At 52.1% G+C, this 23844-nt stretch overlaps 2 protein-coding genes and 1 long non-coding RNA gene across 4 annotated transcripts in view; 1 reads left to right on the top strand and 2 right to left on the bottom strand.

Annotated features, from left to right (window-relative positions):
* The window catches only part of LOC128138634 (electroneutral sodium bicarbonate exchanger 1-like), a 151690-nt gene that overhangs the window by 113468 nt on the left and 14378 nt on the right, over nucleotides 1–23844 (bottom strand). The gene's annotated exons all lie outside the window — the stretch shown is intronic.
* On the bottom strand, nucleotides 2202–23840 carry LOC128138642 (uncharacterized). Of its 2 annotated transcripts, none has more exons than XR_008234101.1 (3): nucleotides 23815–23840; nucleotides 4070–4181; nucleotides 2202–2286 (listed from the first exon to the last, which is right to left on the bottom strand). It is a non-coding gene; the product is annotated as an uncharacterized LOC128138642 (long non-coding RNA). The 2 variants fall into 2 exon arrangements; XR_008234102.1 differs by lacking the exon at nucleotides 2202–2286 and adding an exon at nucleotides 3380–3450.
* Nucleotides 9727–23080, top strand: LOC128138635 (electroneutral sodium bicarbonate exchanger 1-like). Its single transcript, XM_052779819.1, has 24 exons — nucleotides 9727–9833; nucleotides 10539–10673; nucleotides 11133–11268; nucleotides 11483–11643; nucleotides 12576–12761; nucleotides 12870–12958; nucleotides 13091–13248; nucleotides 13621–13708; nucleotides 14198–14344; nucleotides 14517–14608; nucleotides 14941–15115; nucleotides 15252–15385; nucleotides 15928–16173; nucleotides 16278–16383; nucleotides 17313–17474; nucleotides 18187–18300; nucleotides 18638–18799; nucleotides 19414–19665; nucleotides 20474–20542; nucleotides 21085–21258; nucleotides 21358–21495; nucleotides 21959–22059; nucleotides 22581–22685; nucleotides 22956–23080. Exons 2-23 carry the CDS (start codon nucleotides 10568–10570, stop codon nucleotides 22666–22668), a joined length of 3084 nt encoding a protein of 1027 aa, XP_052635779.1. The 5' UTR covers nucleotides 9727–9833; nucleotides 10539–10567; the 3' UTR covers nucleotides 22669–22685; nucleotides 22956–23080.

The following is a 23844-nucleotide window of genomic DNA, read 5'->3' as shown; positions in this document are numbered from 1 at the left end:
CACGGTCAGAAAGGCCTACCCCCTACCCTACGACCGCCTCCCCGAGGAAGCAAAGACGGCTTAGGGGTGTGGGTGACTCCCTTCTGAGGGGAACAGAGGGTCCGAGATGCCAGGCAGAGCCTCCTCTTAGGGAAGCCTGCTGCCTCCCCGGGGCCCGGGTTCAGGGCAGCACTGGGAAACTTCCTAGCCTGGGACGGCCCACGGGCTATTGCCCACTACTGCTCTTCCGCCTGGGTGGCGACGAAGCTGCAACGCGTGGTCCGAGGGCGATCGAAAGAGACTTTGGGGCCTTGGGATGGTTGGGAGGGGAATCTGGAACGCGGGTTATTTTTCCCTCTCTCCTTCCAGTTGCGGGCAGCGACACTGGAAGAAAGAGACGGACCCGGTCCGTTAATACGTGGGTCGTGGCTGGTGTCCCCGCCAGACTTTTGGGTTTTTCGATAATGGGGTGGCCGGCACGGCCCCAGGCCTGCTGGTGTCAGATGGGATTCGCCTTTCTCAAAGGGAGAAGGGGGTCTTGGCTCACGAGCTAGCGGGCCTCCTTGGCAGAGCTTTAACCTACACTCGAAGGGATGTTACAGAGGCACGCACAATCAAATCCCACAGGTGTTAAAGCTCAGCTTTATTCTTTAGTAAAAAGTTAGTTAGAACTCCGGTAACATTTTGTAAACCACAGGCTCAATGATGTAAGGGGAATTAATACTACACAACCGACTTCTTAAGAATTCTTAAGATTTAAAATGATGACTCAAAATGCGCGTATCACTCACCTAAAAGATGAGGGCTCTCTACCTCGAGGAGTTACCTCGGGCGGCGTCCTGACCCAAGGGGGAGTCCCTGACTGCAGATCCGCTGCTTTTGGGAGGACTGATTCCAAAATGTCCTCTGGCGGGATCCTCTTTATACCCTTGTCGAATCTGATCTGCGGTCATTTTACTCCCCATTGGCCAAAAGGTCACTTCAGTATACCTGGCACTTCTCGATTGGTAAGTTCAATTTTCAACCTGCGGCCTCTAGGGTTTGGGGTTTTTTCTCTCTTCTCCCTGTTTGGAGTTTTGTTTCCTGGAGGGGGTGTGTGTTTGTGTGTGTACTGCCACAAGGGGGAGAGGGATACTATCAGGCTCGCCCTTGACAAGCTGTGGGGCGACATGCCAAGGTTAGGGGGACGGGGTGCTAGCGAGGACCCTCGGCCTGTTGCTCCAAGACGTGAGGGGTACACTGGAACACACTTGTGAAGTCTTAAGAGAGATGAGCCAGGGGCTCCTGAGGTAATGGGAGCCAAGAGGGAAACAACAGAGAAATCATAGAATGGTTTGGGTTGGAAGGGACCTTTAAAGGTCATCTCGTCCAACCTCCCCTGCAATGAGCAGGGACATCTTCAACTAGATCAGGTTGCTCAGAGCCCCGTCCAACCTGGCCTTCAATGTTTCCAGGGATAGGGCATCTAGCTACCACCTCTCTGGGCAGCCTGTGCCAGTGTCTCACCACCGTCACTGTAAAAAATGTCTCCCTTAGAGCTAGCCTAAATCTACCCTCTTTTAGTGTAAAAGCATTCCCTCTTGTCCTGTTGCTACAGGTGCTGCTGCAAAGTCTGTCCCCATCTTTCAAATAAGCCCCCTTCAAAGTACTGAAGGGCTGCAATAAGGTCTCCCTGGAGCCTTCTCTTCTCCAGGATAAACAACCCCAACTCTCTCAGCCTTTCCTCACAGGAGAGGTGCTCCTCCCTCTGATCATTTTTGTGGCCCTCCTCTGGACCCACTCCACCAGGACCATGTCTTTCTTTTGCCGGGGACTCCAAAGCTGGATGCAGTATGCCAGGTGGGGGTCTCACCAGAGCAGAGGAGAGGGGCTGGATCCCCTCCCTCGACCTGCCAGCCATGCTTCTTTTGATGTGGCCCAGGATACGGTTGGCGTTCTGGATTGCAATGGCACATTGTCAGCTCATGTCCAGCTCTTCATCCACCAAGTCGTGCATGGGGCTGCTCTCAATCACTTCAAACCCCAGCCTGTACTGATACCGGAGATTGCACCAAACTGGGTGCAGTACCATGCCCCTGGCCTTGTTGAACTTGATAAGATACACATAGGCCCACTTCTGCAGCCTGTCCGGAGAGGTGGGTGGATCCTGGAGGGCAGAGCTTCCTCAAAAGGACAAAAATCATGTTGGGTAGCTGCCTTGGAGGAGTCTGGCTGTGACCCGAGATCTTCGGTACTTAAAGCAGATGCCAAAAGACTCTGAGAGATACCTGGGAGGAGTCTTGGGTCGATCCCGGAGAAGAGAGCTTCCTCCAAAGGACAAAAAACATCTTGGGTAGCTGCCTTGGAGAAGTCTGGGGCTGATACCTGGGATCTCAGGACCCTAAAAGAGATGTCAAAAGACTCTGGGAGTTACTGGGAGGAGTCACAGGGGGATCCTGGATGGGACGGCTTCCTCCAAAAAAGAAAAAAACCTCAAGGGTGGCTTCCTTGGAGGAGTCTGGGACTGAGACCTGAGATCTTAGGTGCATAAAGCAGAGGTCAAAAGACACTGGGAGATGCCTGGGAGGAGTCTCGGGTGGATCCTGGAGGAAAGAGCTTCCTCCAAAGGAGAAAAATCATCTTGCGTAGCTTCCTTGGAGTCTGGGGCTGCTACCCGGGATCTCAGGTCCCTAAAAGGGAGGTCAAATGCCTCTGGGAGTTACTGGGAGGAGTTACAGGCAGATCCCGTAGGGGAGAGCTTCCTCCCCAAAGGAAAAAACCTGAAGGGTAGCTTCCTTGGAGGAGTCTGGGGCTGCTACCTGGAATCTGAGGTCCCTATAACGAAAGGCCAAAAGCCTCTGGGAGTTACTGGGAGGAGTCACAGGGGGATCCTGGAGGGCAGGATCTTCCTCCAAAAATTTAAAAATCTAAAGGGTAGGTTCCTTGGAGGAGTCTGGGGCTGCTACCTGAGATCTTCGGTACGTAAAGCAGAGGTTAAAAGACTCTGGGAGACGCCTGGGAAGAGTCTTGGGTCGATCCTGGAGAGGACAGCTTCCTCCAAAAAAGAAAAAACCTCAATGGTAGCTTCCTTGGAGGAGTCTGAGGCTGAGACCTGAGATCTTAGGTATGTAAAGCAGAGGTTAAAAGACTCTGGGAGAGGCCTGGGAGGAGTCTTGGGTCAATCCTGGAGGAGAAAGCTTCCTGCAAATGAGAAAAACCATCTTGGGTAGATTCCTTGGAAGAGTCTAGGGCTGCTACCTGGGACTGGAGGTCGCTATAAGAAAAGGCCAAAAGAATCTGGGAATTACTGGCAGGAGTCACAGGTGAATCACGCAGGGGAGAGCTTCCTCCAAAAAAGAAAAACTTTAAGGTTAGCTTCCTTGGAGGAGTCTGGGGCTGCTACCTGAGAGCTGCGATATGTAAAGCAGAGGTCAAAAGACTCTGGGAGATGCCTGGGAGGAGTCTTGGGTTGATCCCGGAGAAGAGAGCTTCCTGCAAAGGAGAAAAATCATCTTGCGCAGTTTCCTTGGAGAATTCTGGGGATGCTATCCGGGACCTCAGTTCCCTAAAAGGGAGGTCAAAAAGCTCTTGGGAGTTCCTGGGGGGAGTCACAGGGGGATCCTGGAGGGCAGAGCTTCCTCCAAAAAACAAACAACCTCAAGGGTAGCTTCCTTGGAGGAGTCTGGGGCTGAGACCTGAGATCTTAGGTACATAAAGCAGAGGTCAAAAAACTCTGGGAAGTACCTGGGAAGAGTCTTGGGTCAATCCCAGAGAAAAGAGCTTCCTGCAAAGGAGAAAAATCATCTTGGGTACCTTCCTCGGAGGAGTCTGGGGCTGATACCTGAGATCTTACATTCGTAAACTAGAGGTCAAAACACTCTGGGAGACGCCTGGGAGGAAACCTGGATCGATCCCGGAGGAGAGAGCTTCCTGCAAAAGAGAAAAATCATCTTGGGTGGCTTCCTTGGAGGAGTCTGGGGCTGCTACCTGAGATGTTAGGTACGGAAAGCAGAGGCCAAAAGACTCTGGGAGATGCCTGGGAGGAGTCTCAGGTGGCTGTCGGAGTTGAGAGATTTCTCTAAAGGAAAAAAAAATGTCTCGAGCTACTTACTTGGAGGAGTCTGGGGCAGGTAGCTGGGATCTCCAGTCCTGAACGCAGAGGTCAAAACACTCTGGGAGACACCTGGGAGGAGCCTTGGGTCGATCCCGGAGGAGAGAGCTTCCTGCAAAGGAGAAAAATCGTCTTGGGTAGCGGCCTTGACAAAATCTGGGGCTGGGCATCCCCTGGGAGCCATGACCAGCCTGTGGGACCAGGAGGCAGGTGTTGCTCAGGGATTAGCCGATCGCCAGCTCTGGGGTCAGGAAGGAATTTTCCCCCGGGGCAGATTGGCACTGGGCCCCGGGGGTTTTTTGCCTTCCTCTGCAGCACTGAGCACGGCCCCTCGCCAGGGCTCCTTTGGGCCGTTGTGGCTAGGTGCCCGCTGCTCGTGCTCCACGAAGGTGGCCCTCGTGCCCCGCATCTGGGGGGAGGAAGCTTTCTGGCTCCCACGGCGGGCTCCAAGGGATGCTCCCGGGGGGTTGCTTCTTGTCCTCTGTAGCACTGAGCACAGCCCCTTGTCAGGGCTCCTCTGGGCCCTTTCGCCTAGGTCCTTGCCTGCTGCTCTTGCACCTCCAAGGCACCGCTCGTGCCCTGGCTCTCTCGGGCTCTCTTGCCCAGTGCAAGTCTGGAGCGGGAGCGAGCTCTGCTCTTCCCTTAGCTCCGTTTCCCCAGGGGTTCTGGCTTGGGCAAAACAGCCTGTGCTTGGAAGGGCTCCAGGCTTGCTGCCCCATCAGGAGCTGCCACTTTTCACCTCTCCCTGCATGCAAATCAAGCGCAGGGCCGGCACGAGAGCGCCTTTCATGCATCGTTGGCCAAGAAGCACAGCGGCGGAGCAAGTAGCCGAATGCAAAAATACACTTTTCACCTCTGCCTGTCATACTTTGGAAAATACCCCACGGTACCACACACCTCCTCCTCCTCCTCCTCCTCCTCCTTCTTCTTCTTTGGTGTTTGGTCGGTCCTGATCCTCATTCTTCACGTTCTCACTCTTCAGGATACAGGGACTGCTTGGCCTGTATTCCTGCTGCTACTTTCTGTAGCTCTGTGACTTGCCTTTGCCAGGCTGCAAAGAATGTCTTCTCAAGCTCAACTGAAGAATGCATCAGCCTGCTCCTGGCTACACGGGCACACCGTGTTAATGCTTGTGAGCATCGGCTCTGAAGCAGACTCAGAAAAATAAAAGTAATACCCTGTTTCCACTTGTAACCTTTGTGTCATGTATCCTTCAAAGTGTTCTGGGAGCTGAAAAGCCCCTGGCGTTTCAGGCCAATAACACTCTCATCGGTATTTGACTCATGGTGAGCACAGGGAACAGAGTAGAATGGAATAGAACAGAACAGAGCAGAATAGAATAGAATAGTTCAGCTGGAAGGAACCTACAATGATCCCCTAGTCCAACTACCCGACCATTTCAGGGCTGACCAAAAGTTCCAAGCATGGTATTAAGGGCATTGTCCAAATGCCTCTTCAACACTGACAGGCATGGGGCATCCACCACCTCTCCAGGAAGCCTGTTTCAGGGTGTGACCACCCTCTTGGCAAAGAAATGTCTCCTCACGTCAAGTCCAAACCTCCCCTGACAGTGCAGCAGCAAATGTCCCTTGGTGCGCTGGTAAGGAATGGTGAGGAAACCATGCGTGCTCTCTGCATCTCTGCAGAGTTCCTGCAGAGGGAACCAAACCCCCGTCTTTCACCTCTGGCATCACCACAACCAAAGGAATGTCTGTGGCATAAATGCCCTTATTTACATAGTCTGAAGGTACAGATCAATTTGGCACCAATGCACAAAATGGCAAGGAGAGAACCTCTCTTAATCTCTCAGTACTCAAAATACTAAAGCCTAAAGGAAAAGGAGACTTGCCAGGGTTTGAGGCAAGATCCGAACATCTTCCCACAAACCGAGGTAGGCAAAGAACTCTCGGAAAGCTTCAAGTCACAAAGGAGCTCTGAAGCTTTTACCCCGTGGCTGAAGCGCGTTTTGTATCCCGTATAAACACGGCCAACGGGGGCGTTTAATAGAGAGGCTGCGCAGCTTGGTTTCAAGCTTGCTTTCAGCGGGACAAGGGGATGTGACGGCGACAGCATCAATGGGCTATTTCGACAGTTTGGAAGAGCTGCCGTTTGCCTGGCTGGGCTTTGGTCACAGATCCAAATGGTCCAGGTCTGAATACCACCAACCTTTCCTTCCACCGCACCAGGCTCACCTCCGCGCACTTGTTTCTCAAAGCCTGGCTCACTTCCGTGGCGGGCTGTTGGCACCCACCATCCCAGCCTAGGGCTCTGCTTACACTTTGGCTTGCCTCCAGGCTGCAGCTGCCAAAATCACCCCCCCTTTCTCCCCAGCAAAAGGGCTTGTGTCCAGCCACATCAAGTCCCCGCTCCTCCTGGCTGTGGGGCCGCATAGGCTTTAGCTCTGGCGCAGAGAGGGGACGGCTAATAGGGGCGGTCTCTGCGCTGCACGCTTGGTTTCTGCCATGGCCCGAGAGAAGAGGAACAGCACCAGGCTTGGCCTTGGGAGCCGAGTGGCAGAGCAGGCCTCAGGGACACCCAGCAGCTGGGCCCAGGGCATGGCCACCAAGGGCAGGGAGAGACCCCCGGGCCTCCTGGGCACAGCCACAGCCTGTGGAATGATTGCTGGAGGTGACTTGTCGGTATGACACACGCCCCCCGCCGCCCCTCACGGGAAGGTCAACCTCCAGGGTGCAACGCAGTGGACATGGAAAGGATCGGTTCCACGGTAGCTCCCTAAGCAGCATAACCTGCCACTTTAGATGTCAGCAACACCAGGGGAGCTTGGTGTGCTGACTCTGAAAAGTAACACGGAGGGCGGAGCGGAGCCGAGACGCCGCGGCCAGGCTCTGTGATCGCAGGGGTAGGCATCCGGAACCATCGGAAGGTGAACGGTTGGTCCCTGCATTGAATCCACTGAAGCAAGGAGGTAAAATAACGGGGGTTCTGTCGAGCTAACACCCTACACTTCTGGTTTATATCACATGTGCCCAGTTCTGGGGTACTGACACACAACAGCAGGTCCTTTGGGTGAACTTTGCTCATTACAACACCAAAACACACCTCCATCCCCAAAGGTACCCACCTCCAAGGTGCGACCGCCCCCCCACTGAGCATGCGCTCTGAATTTTCTCTAGCGTACACCTTTAAAAGCAAAGCAAGAGAACTTTATACCAATCAAAGGAAAGGTATGTAGGACTAGAGTCACTCAAGCTCCACCTAAAAAATCAGAAAATATAAAAGGCCTTAAGAGAGGAGAAATGTTAGGGAAGACACCATCATAGACAAGTCAGGAGGACACCGCTGACTTCTGGCATCACTCGACAGGCTGAGCCTCTCTTCCCCCCCCACAGGGACGCCTCTTGCGTGAGATTCGAACACTCGGCTGTACTGAGTGCTTCCCTGGGAAACTTAGAATTCTTTAGAGCTCTTTTCTTTCATCATTTAATGCACTTGTAGTCGACTGTGTTGCCACCTGCACGTGCTTTGCAGACAGTCTATTTATCACGGGCAATCCAAAAGAACCTGTACTGTTGCTTTAATAAGCTGCGCTGCTCATTCATCTAGTCCTGATAGTTCGTTAGCGTGACCAAACTCCCTAAGTCTGGTCATTCTCGTGCGTTGAACGCGGCTAAGCCGAGAGCGCAGTAGGCTATTGTGGGATACTTGGAAAGTAATGGGCACATAGTGAACAATCCAGACTCGATAGAATTGATCAATTTGTGAGCCAAGGATGTTTTGTAGGCAGCAGGCTTCAAGGACGCTTTGCTTGTGGACACATATTTAGCTAACGGTAGTAAGAGCATTCCAGACGCCTTTAGAAGGCCTTGAACAGAATAAACCAGAAGACAAAAAAAGAAAGATGCCAATTAGAAGAACACAGGTGCTCATTCCACGATAAAGGGAACTTGGCACAAAGAACCTCAATTCTGCAGCTTATCTTGACCAATTAGACTGAGACAAGTTTCGCATGTTTTAGTTAATACAACCAATTATGCCTTATGTTTATGCGCGTGTACAGTGTTGATATAACCAATCATTAGGTGTAACTAGGCGCGTGGACAGCTCATGCTAACCAATCTCTAATTTGCTTATGCGTGAACAGTAACTAGAATGAACATATAAACCGAGCTATCTTGGCAATAAAGTGGCAGCTGCTTGATCATATTGATTGTGTGCAGTGTCCGTGACTTCTGCGTCAACAGGTGTCTTTTATGGAAACGCCATCTTCATGTACGTGGGGCCCGGGAGCGTTAACTCACCTGGGAGGGAGAAAGTTCTTTCCCTTTTCTACAGTCTCGTCAGCCCCAGTTTGAACCCCGTCATTTACAGTCGGAGGAACAAGCAGGTGAAGGAAGCCTTGCTGAAGCTTCAGAGAAGGAAGAGGGTCTTTCATTCCGTCTAGCTGGGGCTCTAGGCTTTCACCTGTCTCCTGTCTTTCTGCTCTTCCTTCTTGAGCTCTTGGGCTATTTCTCACGGAATGTTAAGTGGTTAAAACGTAACACAAGACGTGGTTATTCAAATGCATTTGTCTGCACAGAGAAACGAGAGTCTGATGAATATCACGACACAAAATGACTCATTGTTATTCCTTGTATTGCAGATAACTAATTCTTCTTCCTCAGATGCAGCCGTCCTAGACGGGTAGTATGTTTCACCGGAACTGTTGACCCAGGTGGAAAAAACAGTCTTCTCGGTTCTAGCTAGCGGTCAGGATAAACTACTGTGTAGCAGGGGTTTTTTTCTGAATCTACCCATTGATCCAATAAGATATTCTTTTTCTCTACCATATCTGTACCTCCTATTTGCATCCTCAGGATGCTAGAGCTTCAGCTCTACTATTAGAAAGAAGAAGAGAGAAAACATGATGCTGCTAATGGGCTTTGCTTCTCAGGAGGGTGAACGAGCCTGTGAAGGGCTTTCCTTTTGCACACTTTTGAGCCTGACACCTCTCCTGCAGGCAGTTTCTCTATTCTGGAGAGTTTTTGCTCAAAGCAGAGCTGGCTTCTCGCCAGGCACTAAGTTTTCCAAGCGGGAAGGCTCTAGGGGTGCGTGGCTTTAAATAGCTGCCTGGATCCGCATCATAGCTTGTGACTTCATAATGGTCCCTGTTGTGTCTCTGGAGCTGGTGCACGTTGGGTGCCACTTAGCCCCTCCCGTGAGGGCTACTCCATCAGTCCTTGGGGAATCGGGCCCCCTGACTGATCTGGAGGTTCAGTTGTCCCCAAAACCCAGTGACTGACGTGAGGATGAACCCAAACGGGGGTTACGAAATGACCCTTCTGGAAGAGTTACAGGTAGCACGGCCGGGGCTCAAAAGTGCAGTTTTGTGGGTTTTTTTTTTTCCAGTTTGGAAATCACTTTTTTAGACAGAAACCTCAAGAACAAAGCAGGAGGTGGGTTGTTTTGGTCTGAAACACTCATCCCTCTCCTCCTGTAATAACGACTTCCAGACTCTCATGGTATACAGTACAGGTGATGTTATGGGCTGTTTTATTTGCGTATGGGAAGAAAAACCTCCTACAAGTCCATGGTTTTAGGGCTGTGCCTGAAGGAGGAGGAGGCACGCAGAGGCGTGATGGCTCATGGACTCGCGTGGACCCAGGGGTGGATGATGGCTGGGAGGACGTAAGGGAGCTCTCCACCCCCAGCCCCAACTTTTCCCTTCTTGTCGTTCCTAAACAGAGACATGATGAGGAGGCAGTGATTGACCGGGGAAGAACGAGCAACACTGTCAGTATTCGCTATGAGAAGGAGGAGTTGGAAGGTGAGTCTCTGCTGAGGTCCTGGTAGAGGGGCCACCAGCCCAGCGCGTTTTCCCGTTGCACAAAGTCTCTCCAATGTGCCTTGCTCGGTGTCGCATCATGTGCAGTAAAACATGCCGCGCTTGTCAACAAAGCAGCACAGTTATTGTCACATTTTTTACTATTACGGCCTTTTAAGCGGAGGGAAAAAGCCCCCCGGGAGGCCACGGTGTGAGTTGTAGCCACGGGGCTCGATAATTCACGGCTTTTTTTCTCGCAGAGGCTGCTCCTGGCTTGGAGAGGTCAGGAGAATCACTTCAGGGCTGCAGACGCGGGGCTGTGATTTTCTTTTTTTGTTCTGGAGTTCATTATGATGGGACTGATTTGATCGTCTCTTGTCGCCTCGTGCCATACAGAGATTTTGAAAATAGTTAGCTTGTGTTGCTGCCTAATGAGCAAGTCTGAGTGTTGTCCAGCCGAAGCTGGAATTTGAGAAGAGGTTCGATACTTTCAGGGCACTTTTAGATGACCCGGAGCCAACACTTGTTGTTGCTGTATAGTTGCAAAGCTCGAGTAAAATAGGCTTGGAAAAAAGGAAGTCCAGTGAAAATAACATTAAGGGAAGCTGGTGTCGCTCCTGGGATTTAACCGTGGCTTAGCAAGGCACCGGCCACCTCAACCATTGCCGCAATGCCGAGAGTGCTGCAAAAAACACTGCTTTTTCACAGGCCACCGGACCCTGTACGTGGGCGCGCGGATGCCACTGGTTAGGCAGAGCCACCGGCATCACCGACGCCACGGCCAGAAGCATCGGAAAGGGGAACCAGAGAAGGACTCTGCCCCGACGGAGCAGGGCTACCACTGTAAGTCCCACCGCGGCATTCGCTAAACTCCTGGGGGCTACGTGGGCGCTGGGGCCTTCTGCAAGCAGGTCCCCGTGGCTAGTTTGAGTGAGTTGCTGTTCTTCCGAGGGAAAGTGGCCTTATTGAGCAACACCCTCTTTTTCCCGAGGTGGTTGGTTTTTTGTTTTTTGGTTTTTTTTTTAATGCAGTTAAATGCATAATGGGTTTAGGCTCGTCTTCCTCAGAGGGATCCTGGCTTTAAAAATGGCAATGTGGGGAAGGAAAGCAGCCCATCCTTATGCAGAGGTGGAATAGATGCTTCTTCTTCTCCACGGCTCTGTGCAAGCCCAGACAGACACAGAGCAGAGGGGCCAGCCCAGTGTTTGTGGCTGAACTGGTGCTGACGGCCACTTTGCACGTGAGCGTGACGAGCTGTATTCAGGCGCAGCAACGGGATGGGTCTTTGCCTTCTGCCCCCAGGCTCCCCGTCCCAGCAGGTGCAGTTCATTCTCAGGACCAAGGAGGACGAGCAGCACGTCCCTCACCACTTGTTCTCCGAGCTGGATGAGATCTGTGTAAAAGAGGGCCAGGATGCCGAGTGGAAGGAAACGGCAAGGTAAATCCCTGCTGCTGGCTGCGGTGGGAGAGGAGTCCCCGCACCGGCAGCGCCTGTGGGCTCTGCTTTCTCCTCTCCAGGACGCGAAGCTTTTGCAGCTGCAGGTGGCGACACGAGGAGCCTTCTCCTCTTGCCACCCCGTGGCTCTATCAAAGGGGTTGCAGAGCTGGGGCTGTTTCCTTGCAATGGGGCTGATCGCACCCAATGTCCACAGGTGGCTGAAGTTTGAGGAGGACGCGGAAGACGGCGGCGAGCGCTGGAGCAAGCCCTACGTTGGCACGCTGTCCTTGCACAGCCTCTCCGAGCTGAGGAGCTGCATCAGCAACGGGACGGTGCTGCTGGACGTTTGTGCCAACAGCATCGAAGAGATTGCAGGTACCGTGGGCACTGCATCCCTCCGGGAACGGCCGAGCTCAGCTCGCCACGGTGCTCTTCACTCCCAGATCAAGCCCTGCCCCAATGGCACGTCCTTTTCCAGAAGTCCCACTGGGTTTTTCTCATGAGCTGTTTTTGGATGTAGACTGGGCGTGCAACAGTCGCACCACTTTTTTATTCCAATACGGGGTCCTTTTGAAAGCAGTTTGTGGGGTTGGAGAAGCCACTAGAGAATATTCTCCAGCCAAAAAGGAGTGTGTGTCAGGGCTTAGCAGGCTGCTCTTAGAAATACGGAGTCTGCGTAAGAGCTGAACCTCCTTAAAGGAACTGTTTCTTCCAAGCTGTTTCCTCGCATTCTTTTTTTTTCTTTTGCCTTAACATGCAGCATTTAAGAGTTTTAAGGCAGAGTTTATCTGGCGATGACCAAGCAGTGTATTCCTGTGGGGAAGATACTTGAAGTTAATTGCAAAAGCCGCTTTGGAGAAGTTATCTTTGACTGGCGGCAGGTCTCCATTCAGCCCTTTCAAGGGCTGGAGAAGTCGGAGCCGTTCTTAGCACGTTTCTCCCTGGGCTCGGCAAATTGCACTCGATCAGCCCGGGAAACTCTGGGAATGTCTGTGCTATAGATTGCTTATAATGTGGGTAAACGTGTAGAGTCAGAAAGGCCAGGTCGGGCAAGAAAATTGCGTTATTTAGAATGGGAAATATTTATCGTAGCGGAATGATGAATAAGCACTTGGATGATGTTTTTTAGCAAAAGAAAATTCTCGTTTTCGCTGCAAAGGCTGAAGATTATTAAAAGGCCTTGCTATGCAAGGCTGAGCCTGCGTTAGGGTGCAGCCTGTGTGGCACAGCCTTCCCCGGGGGCTTTGGGGGTGGGGACTTGTTGGGGTTTCTGCTCTGATGGCTTCGTTTCCCTTTGCCATCCTCAGATATGATCCTGGCCCAGCAAGAACAGTCCGCGGAGTTTGACGAGCACATGCGGGCTCAAGTTCGAGAAGTCCTTTTGAGGAAGCACCACCATCAGAACGAGAAGACAACCAACCTTCTCCCCGTTGCCTGCTCATTTGCCGATGTGAGCAAGAGGCAGTCAGACCTGCACCTCCTCTACAAGCCAGGTGAGGGTTTCTGCAGGGCTTTGGCCACATTAGACTTGTCCGGGCAAAGGAGAAGCGTCCCAGTTGCTCCTTGTCCATCTTTCTGAGTGTCTTCCTTTTTCCTACCAGCCCAAACAATCACCCCTTGTCCTTCTCCCACCGCTGTGGAAGCTAAAGATGGGGTGAACCGTGTGAGCAGAGCAATGGATTTAAGCAAGGTGAGACACTCGTAGCTTTCTTACGCCTTTAGGGCCAGATTTGCTCTTGCAAACTTGGCTGCAGAGTGTGCTGCAGAGTGCTGTGGGCTTTGCTTTTGGGGTAATTGCCTGACAATCGCTTGTCGTGCCCAGGCGGAGCTGCACTTCATGAAGAAAATTCCCACCGGGGCTGAAGCATCCAACGTGCTCGTAGGAGAGCTGGATTTCCTTCACCAGCCCGTCGTGGCATTTGTCCGCCTGAGCCCGGCTGTCCTCCTCTCAGGCATGACAGAAGTTCCCATCCCAACAAGGTGCGAATGAGAAGCACAAATTTTTTCCGTAAAAAAGACACCCAACCAAATGTCAAGTTGCAGGCATCAGTTTGGTGTCCCAAGGGAACAAGGCTAGTGGGAGCAAGCACGTTTCTCCCCCCCACATCTCCTCGCCTTCGCTTCTCCATTCCCTGCTGTAGCTTTTAAACCCATCAGCCAATTTTAATGAAAGTTGGCCCCCAAATTAAATTAGCCGTCGGTTTTGAAGAATTTCAAATTCATCACGGCGTCGCTGAGCCTACGTGTCCCGTCTTGAGCCACGCTCTGGGCTGGGAGCTCCCAGGGCTTTCCTTGGGTGCTCTTGGAGCAAGGACACCTTCTTCTCTCTCTCATTTTGTTTTTCTTGCCCAGGTTCCTGTTTGTTTTGCTTGGACCAGAAGGAAAAGGCCATCAGTACCATGAGATTGGCAGGTCCATGGCCACTATCATGACGGATGAGGTGCGACAAGATGAGATAGCTCCGGGTCATTTTTGCCTTTCTTCAGCTCTCCCTGTCTCTGAAGTAGTGAGGAAGAGGATTTGCTGTCCCAGCTGCCCGCAGCTGTCCAAATAGCCCAGCCCTCTTTCTCACCCCAAAGCAAACACGTGGATTTGCATCACCCCCCATCCTGGAGGCTGAAATCCCACCCGGGGTGCATCCTGCACCTCATCCTTCTCCCCGGGGTCCCCAGCACGCTGTCCCCAGTGGTGGCATTGCCAGGGCCGGTAAAACTTCTCTTGCTCTTTAAGCAGAAGGGTATGGTGTGCCATGGGGGACAGGGGCCTCGTGGGGGAGGTGATTACAAATGCCGTGATGCGCAAATTTTTCCTTTTGGGGGAATATTCCTTGCCCTTTCCAGCAGGAAATTTTGGGGAGAAAAACTTGCGTTTAGCCAAGAGCTTATTGCACTGGTTAGGACATCCGAGCTGGGTTGTCTTCTATTGGCAGGTTTTCCGTGACGTTGCCTATAAAGCCAAGAACGGGGCTGACCTCGTGGCTGGCATCGACGAGTTCCTGGATCAGGTCACGGTCTTGCCGCCAGGAGAGTGGGATCCATCGATCCGAATCGAGCCCCCGAAAAACGTCCCTTCGCAGGTGGGTGCCGCGTCGGCGGGAGGCGCGAGGGGGACGGGCAGGACGGCTGGGGATGCTGTTCAGGGGCCCAAATTCACAAGGTCCCACTCTGACACAGTCACAGAGCCAGACCAGAAGCAAAACAAGCCAGTGGTTACAAATCCATAGCTTTATCTTACTTCCATTTTAACAGGAAAAAAGGAAGATGCCAGGAGCTCTTGATGACAGTGCTTCTCCCAGCACGCTGGAGAAACACGGTGGCCCTGAACTGCAGCGGACGGGGAGGTGGGAGCTTTAATAGTTCGGGGTTTTTTTCTGTTTGCCTCTCAAATCCGAGCATGCACCTTCCCTTCTAGCAGGTTTTTGGGGTTAGCTGGTTCAGTGAAGGGGCTCCACATTACCAGCTTGGTCCCCTGGGCTGGGCAGGTGGGAGATCTGGGCAGCTGGGCTCAGCCACAGCATCACCATTGCACGCAGGCTTCCTTGCTTTGGGATGAAGGAGAGTTCTTCTTTTTAGCCATGGAAGTTACTCTCTGCTTGTGATTGCCCTTCTGCAGCAAAGAAAAGTCAACGTGTTCTTCCAAGAGAACAGACTCTCTTCTTTTTCCTGCCTGCAGGCTCTTTGGAGGTTTGACCCTGGATGTGAAGCGGAAAGCCCCGTGGTTCTGGAGCGACTTCCGGGACGGTCTGAGCCTGCAGTGCCTGGCGTCCTTCCTCTTCCTCTACTGTGCCTGCATGTCCCCTGTCATCACCTTTGGGGGACTGCTGGGGGAGGTGACCAATGGCCACATAGTGAGCACCTCTCTCTGTTGGGGGGCATGGGGGAGGATAAAACTCAGGCCAAAGTCCTTGCTGCAGTGCATTTGCGTTGGTTTTTGTTTCTCCCTAACGATTTATTTACTCACTGCTGCCTCTCTTCCCCGGACAGAGTGCCATGGAGTCGCTGCTGGGCGCATCCATGGCCGGCGTGGTGTATTCCCTCTTTGCCGGCCAACCTCTCACCATCCTCGGCAGCACCGGACCCGTCCTCGTGTTTGAGAAGATCCTCTACAAATTCTGCAAGTAAGGCTGGCTGCCGCAGCTGGGTGCTGCGAGAGCCTTCAGAAGGCGGCAGTGATGGAGAAAAGATGCTTTTCTTTTCTTTTCTTTTTCTTAGGGGTGGTTGTTAGATTTTAGTGACAGGGCTTTTGTTGCGATGGCTTGGATGGGAGAGAAACCACCCTTATTGCCATAAGGTTTATTATTAAGCCCCAGCTTGCTGGCAGCAGGTGACTGGGTGCAAACCCAGCTGGTTTCAGTCTTAGGGCATCAGGGTGATGTGGGAGAACCCCACCTGGCACAAGAGGGACCTGACCTCAAGCAGCCTCCAAGGTGTTAACACAAGATCCTTGTTAAGCAGTGGTAATTAAATAATTGGCCTCTCCTCCTGTGGGTCTACACCCTGCACCACAGCCCCCAGGCTCTCTGTGGTAGTACATGGAAACTGCATTTCCCATCCACAGCCTTGACACGCTCCAAAATTGCTCCCCGTTTTCCCCAAAGGCAGGCATGGCTCAGGGCCTCTTGCTGGCCTTTCCAGCCTTTGTTTCCTTTTGCTTTCCCAGGGAGTACACGCTCTCCTATCTGTCTCTGCGGGCGTGCATTGGGCTGTGGACCGCCTTCTTGTGCATAGTGCTGGTGGCCACCGACGCCAGCTGTTTGGTGTGCTACGTCACCCGCTTCACGGAAGAAGCCTTTGCCTCCCTCATCTGCATCATCTTCATCTACGAGGCTCTGGAGAAGCTGAGTCACCTGCGAGACACCTACCCTGTGCACACGCACAGCAAGCTGGACTTCCTCACCAGCTACTAGTGGGTTTTTTTCCCCCTGAGAAAGCTGCTGCCCCTTGGCAGGAGCTCCGGGCTGCACCTCCATTGCCTTTCCCTTACCCCTGTCTTGGCTTCTCTCCTCCCAGCTGTAAGTGTGAGGCACCGACCCATCCCAGCAACGAAACCCTGCGTTTCTGGGAGAGCAACAAGATCAACGTGTCTGGCATCGCCTGGGAAAACCTCACGGTGACCGTAAGTGCCCCGAGCCACTGCTTCCTCGCGCCGTGGCCATGGGGTCCAGGGGCATTTGCAGGGTGCAAAAGTCAGAGCCCTTCAGGGGATGATGGGCTTCAGACTGTGCTAGTGCTGCTCGGAAAAGTCCTTGCTTAAATCTAGCGTGTGGTTTTAACCTGCTTGGTCCTGGGGAGGAGAGTCCACCTTGTCCAGTCTACCTGGTCCCCAGCGTTGTGGGTAGCAAGTGTCCCCCTCAACCCTGTTGCAGGACAGTATTTCTGCCTGGGAGCAAGGTTAAGTAGTGGGTGGTTTGATTATTGTAGAAATAGTTGTAGGACTTAAGTTCATGCTTGAAAGGTAGTAATTGGCCTCCTTAATGTACTCCTTCCTAGTAACTGCAGGCCTTGCTTTCTTATTCAGTGCTGTCTGTAGGTACATGCATAAATTTGCATGTCTGAGCAGCCTCTCAGGCTGTTGTTGCTGGAAGCAGAGCCCGGGCCTAGGACGGCAGGCTCTTATGGTGGCCTTCATCCCCTCTTGGCCAGGTTCTGCGAGCCCTCCCCTGGGAAGGGACGATCTGTCTCTTCTCCTCCTTTCCTACCATGGTTGTCTTTAGCCCTCCTTCCCTGTTCCCTCTCTCTCTATCCCCAAGAGTTTCCAGTGTTTCCTTCCCCTCTGGTGTCTTCTTTAGCCACGATTGCTCGAACGGCAGGCAGAGGATGTGCCGAGGGTGTGTGGTATGGTGTCCCCTCACATCTCATTTCTCCGCTGTGTAGTTCGAGGTGTCACTTGTTCAGCTGTTGCTGCTCATTAAACACAAATCTCCATTGGCAGGAGCAGTTACAGGGTCGTGGATCTTGGACCAAGATCCTCAAAACCCCCTAGCTGTGCGAGGTTTCCGTGCCGCCCGTGCACTGCCTTTGTGTCCTGACGCTCTGTTTCTCCAGGAATGTCGGTATTTGCATGGGGAGTTTCAAGGACCTGCCTGTGGACGCGACGGCCCCTACACGCCTGACGTGTTCTTCTGGTGCTGCATCCTCTTCTTCGCCACCTTTGCCCTGTCAAGCTTCTTGAAGAAGTTTAAAACCAGCCGCTACTTTCCAACCAGGGTAGGTAGAAGGTGGTGGCCAGCGTCCATCTCCACAGTCGTTTCCCAAAATGGCTTTCCTGGAGCACTAAGCAGTATTTGCCACCCCTTGGTCAAGCTGGGAAACGTTGGCCTTGCAGGCCAAGCTCTCCAAGAGCTTGGATGTCCAGCACTCATTTCCATGAGTGCAAAATCATCGTAGCATTTCCCACCTGCCTCACGACCTGCCCCAGACTGATGGTTTTTGGGTTTAATTTTTTTTTTCCCCTCAGGTAGTGGGAAGTCAGGTTTCCCAAAGTTTTGGGGTTTGGGGTTTTGTTTTTTTTTTTTCCCTACCTTCTGTGCATTATGTGCTCGAGCGGAAAGTAGATTCAAATGAGAAGCTTCCTTTTGAGGAATAAAGGATGCCTCAGTGCCTTGTTGCCATTGTAGCTGTGAGTGTAGCTGTAGTGGCAGACATCTGTTTTCTTGTTTTTAATATTATTATTATTATTTTTAGGTTTTGACTTAAACCAACCCTTGTCCGCCTGATTAACCTTTTTTTATTGTCTGACACCAGATCTCACAGGGACAAACACAGCAACAGTATCTAAGCAAGGGATTAGGCTGCATGTGCTCAGAGGGGTGGTGGGATTTGGTTAACCAGCCGTAACGTTGTGGATGTCTGCAACTCTTGCATCTCCAGTTATGGCCCTGTTTGCAATGCCCCTCTCACCTCTGGTTTCTCGCCCCAGGTACGGTCCACAGTGAGCGACTTTGCTGTTTTCCTCACCATCGTCATCATGGTGCTCCTTGACTTCGTGGTTGGGATCCCATCGCCAAAGCTCCACGTCCCCCATGCGTTCAAGGTAATGGGGTGTTTTGGCACGTGGGGGTGCCACAAGGCGATGCCGGGGCAGGGCAGGGCTGAGTCTGGAGGAGATGCTGGTGGTGTGACCCTCTCCTCTTCCACCTCCAAGTGCCTTGCTTCCTCCTGGAAACGAGAAGATGGCCCCCAAACTAGATACCTAGAGGAGAAGTATCTAGAGGTGCTTGCAAAGAGGACATAGCACTGCTGAAGCCCACGGGAGAGGGTGACATGAAGGCAGGGCTGGGAGGTGCTCTGACACAGGGACGGAGGGGAAAATGAAAGCCAGCGGAGTGCCTGGGCTGGGAGACGATGCTGATGCGTGGGCTTTGTTGCAGCCTACCAGAGACGACCGCGGGTGGTTCATCAACCCCATAGGACCCAACCCTTGGTGGACGGTGTTGGCTGCGCTCATCCCAGCTCTGCTCTGCACCATCTTGATATTCATGGACCAGCAGATCAGTGCCGTTATTGTGAACAGGAAGGAGCACAAGCTGAAGGTAAGGGGCTGCAAGAGATGACCCCAGCCCCAGCCCCTTCCGGGCTGCAGGTCTGGGGAGAAGCTCTTATTCCCAATGCTTTCTGAAGGCATGGGTTTGGGACAAGGTCAGGCTGCGTGGCAGGATGCTTTCCTGGATTAATGATGATGCAGGGAGCAAGTGACAGGGCAGTTCAGATGAGCAACCTTTTGGAGGAGCAAATTAATCTTGGAGCAATATAGAAGCGCGTTTTTGTTTTAAAATGGCAGCAGCAGCTGCAGGGAATGAATTGTTTTGATGCGCTGCCAGGGGTAACTCAGAGTCACACCTTCCTTGCAAGTGGTAGAATTTTCTTTGTGAGTGAAAAAAATGGTTTGGTGGTTTTGGGTTGGGTTTTTGTTTTTTTGGAGAAGTATGTATCGCACAAGCTCCCCATATCCATTGTGTCTGAACTCCTGCCAGATTTTCATGCCAGGTGCTTGTGCAAAGCCTGCATACACCCTTAGTTGTTTCCATTTCTTGTTTTAAACTCCGAAGAAGTTGACTTGTGCTCGAGCAGGGTTTGAGTCTGACTTGCGACGTTGTCCTTGCTCTTGTGCTATGGGATGCTCTGTTTCTTGTTTTCCTGCCTGCAGAAAGGATGCGGGTACCACCTGGACCTTTTCATGGTGGCCGTGATGCTCGGGGTGTGCTCTGTGATGGGGCTGCCCTGGTTTGTGGCTGCGACCGTGCTGTCCATCACCCACGTGAATAGCCTCAAAGTAGAGTCTGACTGCTCAGCTCCAGGAGAGCAACCCAAGTTTCTGGGGATACGAGAGCAGAGAGTCACCGGCTTGCTGATCTTTGTGCTCATGGGCTGCTCCGTCTTCTTCACTTCTGTGTTAAAGGTGAGAGGAAAATGCAACCCACCCAACAACCGCGAGCTTGTTGGAGGTTACAGAAAAACAGTCCCCTCTCTGCAGGCCTGAGTAGTTAGTTGTGGAGCGGAGGAGGAGGTGATCCCAACCCTTGGGGCTTGACCCACGGTGGGAACCAGCCTCGGCTACGCTTTGCAGCCCTTCAGGCCCCCGTTTGGTGTGCTGGAGGCGAGTGAGCAATGCAACTGCTTTAATTTTGGGGTGTCTTTCAGGCCCACCCATGTTTATGGGTTACAGTTGAGCGTATTCAGGCCAGCACATCTGCTCTCTTTCAAACAGGCAGCCCTTTACTGGTTGCAATTTGCTCCCCAAATGCCCCGGGACAGCCGTTCCCAGGAGCTAAACACACTCAAGTCATCCCCGTGGGCTTCCTTGCACGTTCCTCCCACAAAGTAATCTCGTCTCTAGGCTAAAAGGAGGCATGTGGCCTTTGCCTGTTGCCCCAAGAATAGGCAGAAGTGGTTTTCTACCACCACAGAATGCGGCATAGGGTAGCATGGGTGAAATGGCCTATTTTCCTCCAACCTTTCTGGAAAATAGGATTATTCTGATGAGAGGTAACTCCAACGTTCAGCCTAAAGCAGAGCCTTAGCTCACTCGTGCGCACAAAACCTTTAATGGTTAAAATCTGACCCATCTCTAACCCTGAATGGAAACTGGAAAGCTTCAAGCAATTTTAGGCAGTGCCTGTGGAAGAGGGTGGTAATACTGAAAATGCAATATAGAAAAAGAAACGATTGCATTATTTTTTTCTTTTTTTTTTTTCTTTTTCCCCCAGTTTATACCAATGCCTGTGCTTTATGGCGTCTTTCTCTACATGGGTGTGTCGTCGCTCAGAGGAATTCAGGTACGGACTCTTTTACAGCGTGCAGAGTGTCGGGTCCCTGGTATTTTGTCTCCATAGCAGCAGGGAAAAAAGCAGTGGCATGGGAGAAACTTCTCCCAGAGCAAGCAAGGAAACTCTTTTGTGTAAGAAAAAGATCGGTGGAGGCACAGGAGGTATATAGGGCTGGGAGGACCAGGCAAGTTCAGCGCACTCTGTTTCAGGGTTTAGGGCAGGTCAGTGTTTGGTTACGTGAAAGTGGGGGAATTCAGTGCAAAGGGAAGGCAGTTTCTACCACTGGTGGAAATCCTCGCTGGGGGATTCAGTGGGCCAAGAAATGCTAATAATGGAATGACACGGAATAGTTGCCATTTGGTGGGCAGCTCTCAGGGGCAAGCCGGTTGATAGATGGAGCGAAGGGAAAATGGGTGCTGCTCCCAGGAGGAACATGGTGGGATCCGGGATTTCTGACGGCAAGCAAGATGCTGCAAACTGTCTTCCCGTCTTGAGGGGGCCAGAAACTTTCTGCAGTCCCAAGGTGGCAAGCTTTCCCTTTTATTTTGCAGTTCTTTGATCGCTTGAAGCTGTTTTGGATGCCGGCGAAACACCAGCCGGATTTCATCTACCTGCGGCACGTGCCCTTGCGAAAGGTGCATTTCTTCACGGTGATCCAGCTGATCTGCCTCGTCCTGCTCTGGACCATCAAGGTGTCCCGTGCCGCCATCATCTTTCCCCTGATGGTAAGAGCTGCTGCCGCTTGGCAGCGGGGTGTTTGCAGCGTTGGAGTGAGAGGTAGCATTGTCTCTGAGCTCACCGTGTCTTCCCTCTGATTCGTGAAGGTTTTGGCTCTTGTCTTTGTCCGAAAAGCGATGGATTTGTGCTTCTCAAAGCGAGAGCTCAGCTTTCTGGATGACCTTATGCCAGAAAGGAAGAAGAAGTTGGACGATGGCAGAAATGAAGCCGGAGAAGAAGGAGAGGTAAGGCTTGCTGGGTCCTCGGGGCTGGACATCTCCCTCGGGCTGTGAGACTGCCTGTTTCTGTTACAGCTTGTCTGGAAACGTTGGGGGAAGATCAGCACTCGATCGAAATAGATCCCAATAGCCTGGATCCCGCGTTGTAACCTTTGTTTCCTCAATTAGCAGTGAGCTGAACACTTGAATACAGGTGTAATTTTTAAAACGAGTTGTTTTCCCCAAAGGTCATTATTGTTATTATTATTATAATTAGATGGTGATGCTGCTGCTGCTGCTGCTGGCAAGATTTGCTCATAATCGTGTTTTGAACACACAATCCCCCTGCCCCGAAATCTTTGGAGTGAACGGTTTTTACCCTGCTGCAGGGGTAGAAGGGGAGGGCAGACTGCTAAGTTTGTGCTGGGCCTTCAGCTTATCTCCACTTTGACCAGAGACAGAGAACATGATTTGTCCCTTTTTATGTCAGGAGTCCCAGAAGGCGCTGGAAGCTGCTGCTGCTGCAAGTTCAGTTCAGCTGAGCGTGGGGAAGACCAGTGACTTGGAGATCCCAAAGCAACGCAGTGACAGGTAAAGCCCCACCAAGCGCCAGGACCCCCGGCAAGATTAGCTTGAAGGGGTTTGGCACAGTTTTCTCCACTTGCCTCTTTGTGGGGCATCCCACAGAAACCAGCAGGCAGCTTGGTGGGAAAACCAAATTCAGGGGCAGGGCTGCAGGAGGTGATTGCAGGGCTCTGACCCCAAGCAGAGTGGCTGCAGCACTCGCGTTTGACCCCCAAACCTTGCATCATCAGTGCCTTTACGGTAGCTGGAGATCCTCATACTTAAAGACATGAGGAGTTGCAGGCATGACCTGTACCAGCAGTGGCTTAGGAACCCAGACCGGGGCTAAAGCCCAGCAAGAGCCTTTGCACAGAGCTGTTGCTCTGCAGCTCCCCGGCTTGCCTCCCAAAACTCCTCATCCAGCAAAACCTCCCACACTTATGCGGAGCTTTGATTCTTGGGGCCCGCTGTTCCTCTTGCTGATGCTAATGCCCTTGGTGGCATCAGTTCCCATAATCACGGATTGCTATGTAAAATATTTATTGCAGGACTGATCCTTCTGAGATTATTATCCTGGATGAAATGTCACAAACGCCCGTATGGAAGGCTCTCACTTTGAAGACAGAAACCCTTTGAATCCAGGGAGGAAAAAGGTAAAGGATTGCACATGAACGTGACCGTGCTCCTCTGCAAGCGACGGCGCACGCCTACGCTTTTCCCGTGCTTTGGCCGGCAAGGCTGAGCAAACGGCCTGTCCCTGGGAACAGGCAGCGAGGACCGTGGCATGCAAACCAGCTCCTCTCTGCTGGGGTGGTCCCCCGAACAGGGCTGACTCAGCAGCAGCTGGCAGGTCTTCCACTGATGATGCTCTGCCTCTTTTTCTCTTCCCTTCGCCCTTCCCCACTCCCGCTTTTCACATTTAGGAATCTTGACTTTGAAGGAGAGGAGGGAGAGCGTGACTCGGGGATGTGCCAACGCAGACAGAGGGAGAAAGCGCTTTGTTTCAGTTGGAGGATTCCCATTAAAGCCATGCAGATGTTTTCAGTTATCCTTGGTGTGCTTCAGGCATTCAATATCCCTTAACCAGCAAGCTGAGGTGAACGTCACAGTCAATGGGAGTTCGGTGGTGTTAAGTCTGTGTGCGTACGTGCGTGGGGGGGTGTGGGTTTGCAGTGGTAGAGGGACTGCTACCGCTTTATCCTTCAGTGCTCTTCTTTTAATACCTAATTCCTCCTCTTTTTTTTTTTTTTTCTTTTTTCCAAATGTAAACTGGGAATGTCCAAAATAATTTTCTGTTATATTTGATGCCTTCTCCACTTTCTTCTTCGTCATGACCGGGTTTTTGGTCTGGTTTGGGGTCCTGGCTTTACTTCACTCTTATGTCTCTTACTGGTACGAGAGGGATGCCCTCTGTGGCAGGGCAGCATAGAGAGCGTCCGAGCAATTGGCCTAAGGTGAAAGAAAAGCATTTGCTCCCTGCGCTCCAGTTTTACCTCTCTTGGTTGGTTTGGATTGTTTTTTTTTTTGCTTTGGCTCTGCCATCAGCCTGGAAGCTGCACAATGCAGAACTGCCACCTTCTTGTCCCCTGGCTGTAAACTGCATCTAAGGGAGCACTTCAGGTATTTGATTTTGAATACACCGTAGGGTCACAGGAGCGGCCAGATGAGACCTGGGGCTCTGTGTCCCTGGGCTGCCCCCTCTGTCGTTCCTCCGCTTTCCTTCTGTATTCATAAAGGATGTTCACACGCGGACTTCTTGCTGCACTTCAGATAACGGCAGACTTGGAGGAGTCTGAGGCAGGTAGCTGCGAT

Source organism: Harpia harpyja, unplaced genomic scaffold (genome assembly GCF_026419915.1).
Source record: "Harpia harpyja isolate bHarHar1 unplaced genomic scaffold, bHarHar1 primary haplotype scaffold_79, whole genome shotgun sequence".
Taxonomy (NCBI): Eukaryota; Metazoa; Chordata; class Aves; order Accipitriformes; family Accipitridae; genus Harpia; species Harpia harpyja.
The sequence above is the reverse complement of the archived record's forward strand: the minus strand, read 5'-3'. Positions and strand labels throughout refer to the sequence as shown.